At 66.2% G+C, this 10,642-nt stretch overlaps 1 protein-coding gene across 1 annotated transcript; it reads right to left on the bottom strand.

Moving 5' to 3' along the window:
* Window positions 1-2: 2 nt before the first annotated feature.
* Window positions 3-8,747, bottom strand: FAM193B (family with sequence similarity 193 member B). Its single transcript, XM_075509645.1, is given in 11 exon segments — window positions 3-382; window positions 504-579; window positions 698-1,724; window positions 2,271-2,507; window positions 2,920-3,115; window positions 4,116-4,530; window positions 4,842-5,051; window positions 5,246-5,468; window positions 6,200-6,439; window positions 8,429-8,641; window positions 8,643-8,747. Coding segments are annotated over 11 exon segments (3,039 nt in total). The 3' UTR covers window positions 3-285.
* Between the last annotated feature and the right edge of the window lie 1,895 nt (window positions 8,748-10,642).

Here is a 10,642-nt window from a genome sequence, read left to right as displayed (position 1 = left end):
GACAGCGGGGTTTAAATAAAATAAAAAATTAAAAAGTTCTTTATTGGGTCCAGCACGGTCCTTCCCCGCGGCGCAGGGAGCCGGGCACCCGCGGAGAGGGGGACGGGACGGCCGGGGTCACCCCGCGGGGAGGGGGCAGGAGGAGGATGGGGGGAGCCCCGGGGGCCCCCGCGGGGCAGGAGAGCACCGGGGCCCCCCGCGGAGGAGGGGACCCCACCGAGGCGAGACGGGGGGCACAGTGAGGAGAGGCGAGCGGCCGTGGGTGGGGGGCAGCCCCCCCGCACCTCACTGGGCTGCGCTGGAAGTGGTTTTCTTCAGGGTGAAGTTGGTCCAGTTCACCGCCACCTTCTGCCGCGTCTGCTTGGCCGAGTCCAGGCAGAACCTGGCAGGGAGAGGACAGCCCGGTCAGCCGCCAGCCCCTCTGCCCCCCGCCAGTCCCAGTCAGCCACCAGCCCCTCTGCCCCCCGCCAGCAGGGCTCGGGCCCCCGGGGCCGCCCCCTCACCTCTTGAAATACTCCACTTCTCTGTCAGTCTCGTCCATCTCCGCCCCGTCCAGGTCCTTGGGCAGGAACACGTCATCTGGCAAAGCAGAGCAGACAGAGGGTCAGCGCCGCCGGACGGGCAGGCGGCTGGCAGGGCAGCCGGGGAAGGGGCCACCACGAGGACGGCGGCGCAGAGCGGCGCTCCCGGCACTCACCGATCGAGGTATTGGATTTCTCCACCTTGTTCCGGCTCTTCCTGCTCTTGCCCTTGGGCTGGGGGGAGCCCCCCAGGGCAGGGGGGGCAGGCAGTTGCCGGTCCCCTGCGGGCGGGGCAGGCGGCTGCTGCTGCGCCGGCTCTGGCAGCTCCGCTTTGCCCTCGCCCCTCCGGCCTTTCCACTCGCTGCTTCGCTCCTTCTCCGGCCTGGCGCCGCCGCAGCCCCAGGGCTGCCCCTTGCCGCTCTCCCCCGGCTCGGCACAGCCGCCTGCCCGCTGCGGCTCCAGGGCGCCAGCCTTGGAAGGGTGCTTGGTTCCCAGCACCTGCCCCTTCGCACCAGGGCTCTCCAGCCGGGCCTGGCCACCGGGCACCCCAGCAGCACCCTCCCCTTTCTTTGCCTGCCCGCTCTGCCGCTTGTTCTTCCGCTGCCGGCTGCCGGCGGGCACCGGCTCTGGCGGCTCCGGCCCCTTGAGCTGCGGTCCCTCCTTGGGCTCTGGGCTCAGCCCGCTGCCATCCGCGGCAGAGTCTGCAGCCTTGGACTGCACCCAGATCATGCGGGAGAGACTGGGCACAGCGCTGAGGCGCTTCACCACGCCGTTCTCGGCCACCGGGGCTGGCGGCGGCTCCCCGGGCCCCTCGCCCCATCGAGGGCTCAGCTCACCCCGCAGCAGCGCGTGGCTCTTGGCGGGGCCCAGGCTGAGCGGGGCCAGGGCCAGGTCTATGTCCTGCAGGTCGGAGGAGCCGTTGAGGTGGGAGAGCAGGTTCTTCTGCTCCAGGACAGCTGCCTTCTTGGGGAAGTCGTTGACATCCAGGTTGAGGTCATAGACGCTGAAGCTGGCCCGGATGGAGTCCTTAATGGTGTTCTTGATCTCCTGCAGCCGGCTGCTGAGGAAGCTGTTCACCCGCTCCAGCTCCAGCTCCGGCCACTCCAGCAGCTTCTCCTCGGCCGGCTCCCTGGCCTGGCTGGCTGCAGGCGTGCGCTCTGCCCGCTTCTGGGCCTCTGCCTCCAGCTGGGCTTTCTCCTTCTCCTGCAACACAGGTGCCACAAGGATCAGGTGGCCTGGGCCACAGAGCCATGGGCGCAGGCCACGGGGCTAGCCGTGCACCAGCTTTGTCAGGCAGCAAACCCAAGGGCCGGTGCTCAACACAGCTGCCCCACGTCTTCCACAGCCCCCAAACTGTCACGTGTCCTGCATGGGCACTGCAACAGCTACCACACTGCACACCGGACACCGCTCTGGGCACGAGGCACTGGCACGAGCCATCACAGCACTGCCTCTCCCCACCACAGATGCACGGTCTTTGTCAGAGACGTGGCACAGAACAGGTAGGACAGCGCAGCCCAAAGTACCCAGGAGGGCTGGGCCACCCTCTGCGGGAACAGAGGCAAGGGAAGCCCTGCACGGAGCCGGGTGTCGCTGTCACCTCAGGGGAGAGGGCAGCAAAGGACACAGAGTTCAAGAAACCAAATGGATGCGAGGGAGAGAAGGCAAAGCCCTGCAAGGGGCACAGTCTTACCCTGACCTCCCTCCTGCAGCCTCCCCCAGGCAGCACTTCCCCCTGCCCAGCCTCACCTTCTTCTTCTGCTTGTGCCGTGCCCGCTTGGCTGCCTTGGCACTGTTCAAGGGCTTGGGCTCTGTGCTGTTGATGTAGTCCAGCAGCTCGTCCACGTTGCGGTGGTCCACAGCGGGCTCTCCTGAGCTGCTGTTGTGCCCTAGTTTCTGGGGCAGCTCCTCTTTCCTCTTGGTGAGGCGAGAACGCAGCTTCTCCCGGATCTCGGCGTAGTTGCGGCTTGTGGGAGCGGCCGGGGGCTGCAGAAGGCGAGCGCTGTCAGCCGGGCAGGCACGCGAAGCCAGCATGATCCACAGGCAGCCCTGGCTCCCCCACCAGTCCCCCATCGACCTCCCCAACCGCTCCCTTCCCCGAGGTCTCAGCAAGACAAGTTGGCACAGCCCCCACCGAACTCTTTTCCACCACAAAGCCACAGGGTTTGGCTGGCTGCGCCAAGCCCCAGGGCTGGGCAGGTGGCTGCGAGTCAGGAGCAAGGGGACCAGCAGGCTGATGAGGCAGGATGGAAACAAAGCGGGGGATGCACACGCCGGCAGGGAACAGCCGTGGCCAGACCTGCCCACCTCCGTGCTCTCGGCACACGGACTGTGTAATGTCGCACCGCAGAGCGGAGCGCAAGGACCGGGGGTGGCTGCAGACCAGCCCCTCACTCACCGCGTTGTGGCCGAAGAACTCACAGTAGCAGCAGTCGCAGAACTTCCCGTCTTTCTGGTTGGTGGAGGAGGAGGTGCAGGAACTGCGCTCTGAGCTGCTGTCCTCGTCCTCCCCGAGCCCCTCATCTGCCTCGCACGGCTGCGGCGGGTGGCAGCTGGTACCGTTTGGGAATTTGTGCCCTTTGCAAGAGGGGTCCCTGAGGAGAAGGGGAGAAGGGCGAGAGGTGAGCGGGAGCCAGGGGTTCTCAAAAATTGCCCCACGCTACGCGTGTAGGAACACCCCTCCCAGGGCAGCCGGTGCCCAAGCAGAAGGATTTTCAGGGCAGACAAACCCCCTCCCCTGCATCCTCCTCCTCCAGGGGAGATGCCAGAGGAGCCCACGGCAGAAGACATCTGTAGCTCCTCGCCCCCCAGGGCCTCTGGCAGGCAGGAGGCTGGCGCACCAGAGCTCCAGAAAGCAGTGTCCCCCTGCCAGGCCACAAGCTGATTCCAGGGCAGGGAGCGGTACTCACTGGGGGCAGCAGGTAGCACAGGTGAGAAACGCTGGAACTGCATGCAGCTGCCAGACATCCCCACGTGCAGGCAGGCCCGGCTCCCACAGGCACAGACTACCCAGCTCAGAGACCTGGAGGCCAGGGCACGGCCCACAGCGCCATTCCTCGAGCTCCAGCTCGGGACCTGGCTGGCCCTCCGCAGGGAGCGCTAATCAGCGGAGAGGAACCAGCGCCCGCGACTCAGCGTGCTCTCTTCCAGGGCACAGGCAGCCCAGAGAGGGCCAGGGGAGCAGGCGAGCAGAACCACAAGTCCACAGGCTTCATCTTCTTGAGGACCTTTGCTCAGTGTCACAGCTGCCCGACGGGTCTCACTGACAAAGGTCCTGTTGGCCAACAGCAGGTTGACCGGACGGTTCCTTTGGGTCTTTTAGCTGGAGGAGGAGCAAGCACAGTCTCTTCTGCACCACAGTACTAAAGGACAACCGCAGGGAGAAGACATGTGGGGAGAGAAAGAGCTCAACCCTCAGAGACCAGGGGTCTGCAGCAGCGGAACTGGCCCACAAACACAGCAGCTCTCTGCACCACCACGCTAGGGCAGTCAGTCCCTCCGCAGGGGAAAGCGCATCCGTGGGCAGGGGTGGGAGAAAGGGCGCATTGCCCAGCGAGGAGAGAGGCTGGAAGCAGGCAGGGCTCCTCTACTCACCTGTTCGTGCTGGGCAGCTGGTGGGAGGCAGGAGGAGGGATGAGCGAAGTACTGCAGTGCCCGTTGCAGGGATGAGTGCAACCCGACAGCGGAGGCGGCATCTTCAGCAGCGGCACATTTGCAGGGGGCAGGTGAGGGCTCTTACATGACCCCGGGCTGTGTGAGACTGTGCCAGCAGGAGGGGACTCAGACACCGGCTTCGGGGCCGCTGCCTGCACGTTGGGCGCAGGGAAGAGCGCAGCCTGCGGGGAAGTGCCCAGCGGGACGTGGTGGGGGGAGCCGAAGGGCCCCGGATGGGCAGGCGTCTGCTTGGAGGGGATCAACGCTGGCGGCTGGGAGGGGAGGCCGGTGGGACTGTTGGGAGGAGCAGTGAGGTCCGAGTGCTGATGATGCTCTGAGGAGTGGAAGGCCTCACCTGCAGAGGGGCAGGAGCAGAGATGGTCAGACATCGGCTGTCCCGCGTGGGCCAGGGCCAAGCTCAGAGCCACCCACAACCTCTGCGCAGGCCACTTCTCCATGGGACAAACCCTGCCTCCCCCCAGGCAGCAGGGCGCTCGGGCTAGAAGCCATCCCTGCTCTCAAGGGGCCTCAGCGGCACCCCATCTCCCCCACAGGATTCAGCCCTGCCCCACGGAGAGCAGAGCAAGGGGAAGGCACTGGGGCAGCAAGGGCTGCGTGGAGCAGCGGGCTGGGAGGAGAAGGCCAGCCCTGCCCCTGGGCACGCACCTGGCGGGGTGGCCCTCCGGCACATGCTTTTGAACTGCTTCGGCAGCGTCTTGCAGAAGTCGAGTGAGGTAGGCAGAGGCGAGCCCGGGGCGGCGCTGCTGGAGGTGGGGGAGGCTGCGTGGCTGTAGGGACAGGCCTTGAGCCCCGGCGCCACGGCAGGCGCCTGACTGGCGCACTCCGGAGAGAGAGCGAGGCTGGGGTGCTTGTCACCTGGACGGAAAACAGAGCTAGGGCTGGCTCCCAGCACCCTCTGCCTTGCAGAGAGCCAGGCATCCTGCTGGCGCTGGCATTCAGAGGCCCAGCCTGCCTTCCCCTGCCCACCAGTTGGGTGCCCACAAGGAAACTGCTTAAGCCAAGGACTGGGCAGAAAGCTCTGCTCAACCCCACAGCTGGCTTCAACTCACCTAGTGCAGCAGGGGGGGCCCCGAGGGGGCTGTCCTGCATAGCCCCGTTGGTGTGCTGCGAGTTCCACAGGCCCGAGAGCTTGTGAGCAGACAAGAAAGAGCTGGGGTCCCAGTCCCCTGAGTTCCCGTGGCACGAGGAGGAAGAAGAGGAGGAGGAGGAGGAAGAGGAGTGGGAGCCACCCCCACAAGACTGCGACTTGCAGGATGTGTGGGATAACGAGACCTGGCAAGGAAAACACAGAGTGAAGCAGCAGCAGGTTGGGAGGGGAGGCGGGAAGCCCTTGGCCTCAGGGCATCGGCACCAAGACCCCCTCCACTGCCCTGAGGCAGAGGCTCAGCACATGGGAACTGCTCCTGTCGCTGCCTCAGGAGCAGCAAATGGCCTGTCCATCCAACAGCAACGCAGCCTGGCTCCCAGGGCCCCTGCCAGCATGGCCAGGCCATGCCAAGGGCCACGCGTCTGCTCTGGTCCTGCTCAAACTAGGCCAGGGTTAAATAAAGCCAAGCAAGAGGGAGGTGCTCTGCCTCTGAGCTCCACACACAGGCAGGCACTTGCCCTGCCACATGCTGCCGCTCCGGGGAGACCCGGCGTAAAGGCGAGAAGCAGCCTTGGGGCCAAGGGGGACACGGCACAATGCACAGTGGAGCAGGGCTGGCAGAGAAGCAGCGGCACTGCCAGCCTCGCCAGGCAGGCAGCTCCAACACAACACAGCCTGCCAGACAAGCCTCCACAGCACCATGCTCTGCCCCACCGCGGTCCCTCCCCAAGGAGCCAGCAGCAGCCCTGGGGAGGGCAGCATGGCTGCAGGAAGCAGCGAGGCTGGGATGTCTGAGGCGCTCAGCTCTGAGCAAGGAGGGGACCCGCACACCCAGCCAGCACCATAGGGTGGTCAATGCTGTGGTCCCAGGAGCTACAGCCCCAGCCCTTCCAACCCCAGCTCCGTAACCGCTTACCGCCAGGGCCTGCTCCTGCACCGCCCGCCGCTCTTCCTCCTCCACACTCTTCCGGCAGCTCTGGCAGATCCACAGTGGCATTTCTCCCAGGAGGTTCTGCACGAGCGTTGGCACGAAGTCCGGTGGCAGCCTCTCGCCTGGGGAAACCAGCCCATTGTGGGATGGTCCTCCCCAGTCCTTGCGCTCCCGGTGACAGAGCAGGCAGCACGTCTGCACTGACTGGTTGGTGGTGGGCAGCACCTGCAGAAGGACACACAGATCACGAGTCACCTCAGGCGTGAGCCACCACACAGCAGTGCCCCAGGCTGGCGCAGGTGCGGGACAGATGAGGCAGGAAACGGGACCTCGGGACACTGACACCATTTCTTGTAGGCTACATGTGGGACTGCACCTTCTCCCACTGGAGGAGAGCAGCCTCGGGCTGCCCAGCTGCTGCCAGCCTGCCATGTGCCAGCTGGGAGCATTTTGGACCCTTGGGAAGATCACGCCGTGCTAAAGAGCCAGCCCCACCACCAGCATGCCAGGCTGAGAGACCACCAGCAGCTCCCACTTGCACCTCCAGTACGCTGGGACTGGGGGGACTTGCAAGACCCACAGAAATCACCACACAGGGATACGAAGGGGGGTCCGGCAGCCACCACCCCCCTCCTTGCTCACCACAGACCCCCCGCTGCATTACCCGAGCGCCCCAGGCCCTCCCGCCCGCCTCTTTGTTCTGTGCAGCCGGCGGCGCAGATGTGCCGGGGTGGGGTGCAGCCCCCGGCACTGCTTTGCGCTCTCCCCACACGGGGCTGCCAGGTTGGGGCTTCCCACCCGGCGCTGCGGCAGGAGTCGGGCTGCAGCCCGCGGGCTCGCCGGAGGCCTGACAGCCGTGACGAGCCCAGCGTGGCGCGGGCAAGGGGGCCCCCATTGTCTGCTGCCGCGGCGGGGCCCCGCGACAATGAGCCGCACATTGAACTGCTGCTGCGAAACAGATGGCGTCTCCCAGGCTCAAGGTGAAGCAAAGGTCAGAGGCCAAGGAGAGCAGAGGGGGGCACAGCTCCCCTGCCCGCCCGCCCTGCCGACCACAGGGAGGAGGGGGCTCCCAGGCCACCCCGTATCTCAGCAGGGGCAGACGCAGCCACTGTTGCGCACAGCAGGCGAGAGGATGGCTCTCCCCAACCCACCCAGCGCATCTGGACCTGGGACCCACCCCCGGGCTCCCTGCCCACAACCCAGAGCAGACAGCAGCAGCCAGGCGCGTCGAGGGATGTCAGGCAGCGAGAGGCGCGGGAACCAGCCCGCAGCCTGTTCGGCAGATGCTCAAGCCACCTGCCATCGCCCCGTGGCAGGGCTGGACCTTCCCGCAAGAAGGAGCTGTGGGAACACCCCCTGAAGCACGCCACGCCACCCGGGTGAGCGTGCCTGTCCCCGAGCCCGGGGCTCTGCCCTCCAGAGCACACACGGGTCTCCTGAGCAGACCTGCAAGATCTCCCTACACGCAGGGACGGAGTAAGGGGTGCACAGACCCTGGGGCTGGCAGAGCCCTTTGCTCTCATGCTGCTGAGTGCTGCCGGTCGTGCCAGGGGGAGCAGCATGCAATGGTGGGGGACAGGCTCGCTGGCTGATTCACCCTCCCCAGCAAAGGCTGAGATCAGCTTTCCCTAACTGCTGGGAGAGATGAACCCCCAGGATGCTACAGACCAGGGGGAGCCCCCAACACCCCAGCCATCTGCCAGAGGCATCAGCAAAGCCCCGCTGCGGCTCATCACACCCGCAACCCAAGGCCACAACCCGGCTCCACCACCCAGCCCAGCAAAGCCAAGGGCAAGCCCTGCCCGCGCAGCCATCCCAGCCCCACGCAAGCCCCAAGATGCTGTAAAAAGTGGCTCCCACATCCCAAAGCAGCCAAGCCCCACAGAGGAGGGCTTGGGCTTCACCTCCCATCTTCCCCGCTCACCTCAGCGTGGTGTCCCCCCCATCCAAGGTGCAGCCCAGCAGCGTGGCCCCACCGGGGCTTCCCCACTACCACCCCCGAAGGCGCAGAGGACCCTCCAAAACCGGGAAGAGGGAGATGGGGAACACCAAGGGGGGGGGTGCCTCAGGGATGCTCCGAGGCCGGGGTCGGTGCGGGGATGGGGCAGGGCCCGGGGGGGGCCTCCGGCCCCCCCCGGGCCCTGCCCCATCCCCGCACCGACCGAAAACCCCTCAGAGACAGCCCCTTCCCCACCGCAGGGCCTAACCCAGTACCTGAGCGGTGGCTCTGCCCGGCTCCCCGCTGCTACCCGCCGCCACCACCACCACCTCAGGTGGGGCGGGCGGTTCCGGTGGCGGTGGCGGAGGAGGGGGAGGAGGACCAGCGTCGGAACCCCCCACCCTCTCACGGCGAGGCCCGGAGCCACTCGCCGCTGCCGCTGCCTTGTTCCGCCTGCGAGTCATGGCGAGCGCGGCCCGCCGCCCGCCGCAGCCAGGACAACAGCCAATATGGCGGCGCGGCCCGTCCGGCCCCTGCCCGGGGGGGAAGGAGGGAGGGGGGAAAGGCCCGGCGAGCTGAAGCCGCTGCCGCCATTTTGTGAGAGGGCAGCGCTGCGCGACAGCGCGCCACCTGGCGGGGGGGAGGTGGCGGCGCCGCCGCGACCCGCGGCTCCGCCCCCCCGCCCCCCGTCGCCCCCTACCCCGTTCCACTCCCCCGGGTCCTAAAGAGCGCCGGTGCCTTCGGGGCGTCCCAGCCCCAGACACCGCTCCCCCGCACCCCAGCCCTGGCACACCGGTACCCTTACTGAGGATGAGCAGCACACTACCCACTGCCCCGGCCTTCCTGGTGGTGCAGTACCTTACAATGCACGCGTGGGTTCCAGCCCCTCTGCTCCCCGTCCCCGTGTAACAGAGCTCTCTCGGTACCCTGGGTGCACCCCAGCACTTCAACGTCCTCAGCCCCAGACACACAGCCACATGTCCGTTTGCAGCTCCCCCGCACCCCAATCCTGGCACACTGGTACCCCCAGTCCATTGCAGCTGTGCAGCACGCTGCCCACTGCCCTGGCCTTCCTGCATGACCCCGGGGTGCACATGTGGGTTCCAGCCCCTCTGCGCCCCGTCCCCATGTAGCGGTGCTCTCCCAGTACCCTGGGTGCATCCCGGCTGTGCAGCGCCATGCTCAGCACCATGGCTTCCTCAACACAGCATGACCCCAGACACATAACCTCAGACCCATGCATGGGTTGCAGCTCTCCTGCACTCCAGTCCCGGCACACGGGTAGCCCCAGTGCACTATGGACGAGCAGCACCCTGCCCACTGCCCCAGCCTTCCCACTGGTGGAAGAACCCATGGTGCATGTGTGGGTTTCCAGCCCCTCTGCACCCCATCCCCGTGTAGCGTTGCTCTCCTGGTACCCTGGGTGCCTGCTGGCCATGCAGCGCCATGCTCAGAATCACAGAATCACAGAATCGTATAGGTTGGAAAAGACCTTTAAGATCATCGAGTCCAACCGTAAACCTAACACTACCCAGACCACCACTACACCATGTCCCTAAGCACCTCATCCAAACGTCTTCTAAATACCTCCAGGGATGGCGACTCAACCACTTCCCTGGGCAGCCTGTTCCAATGCTTGATAACCCTTTCAGTGAAGAAAAATCTCCTAATATCCAGTCTAAACCTCCCCTGGTGCAACTTGAGGCCATTTCCTCTCATCCTATCACTTGTTACCTGGGAGAAGAGACCGACCCCCACCTCTCTACACCCTCCTTTCAGGCAGTTGTAGACAGCGATAAGGTCTCCCCTCAGCCTCCTTTTCTCCAGGCTCAGCACCACGGCATCCTTGGAGCTGCGTGACCCGTCCAGGCAGGGCAAGCCCCGCACATTGCACCCCGTGCCCTGGTCCCAGACACAGGGTTCCCTTGCTTCCCCCATGCAGCGCAGCGCAGCCATGCAACACAGTGCCCGCTGCCCCAGCCTTCCTGCTGCTGCCTGATCCCAGGCTGCCCGTGGGGGTCTGCTGCCCTCTGTGCAGTCCCAGTGTCCCCCAGGGTGTCCCCCCAAGAGAGCTGGGGGCCAGCTTAGCCCCTCACCTCCCTGCCAGCCTTGGTGCCATGCATCACCCCAAACCCCCACATTGTGGCATTGGTCTGCGTGAGGCCGTGCCTTGCTCTGTACCACACCTTGAGTCACCGAAGCTGCCCTCCTGTGGTGGGGCAGAGCGCGATGCTGGCGACACAGGACGCATGGAGCGCTTGGCTGCCAAGGAAAGCCCACTGTACCCCCACAAATGCTGTGGCAGCACTGCCCGCAGCTGTGGGACAGGCAGGGCTCCAGGCTCACTGTGTGCGCAGGGACCCCCAGACACGGGAGGCAGGACACGCTGCCCGGCCGAAACCAGAGCTGGAGCCCGTGGGGACACGTGAAGCCCCAGCGCCGGGGCCAGCCCCGCACCCGCACCCGGCCAGCTCAGCCGTGACTCAGGG

This window comes from Mycteria americana, chromosome 8 (assembly GCF_035582795.1).
Source record: "Mycteria americana isolate JAX WOST 10 ecotype Jacksonville Zoo and Gardens chromosome 8, USCA_MyAme_1.0, whole genome shotgun sequence".
Lineage (NCBI taxonomy): Eukaryota > Metazoa > Chordata > Aves > Ciconiiformes > Ciconiidae > Mycteria > Mycteria americana.
This window is presented reverse-complemented; position numbering and strand designations above follow the sequence as displayed.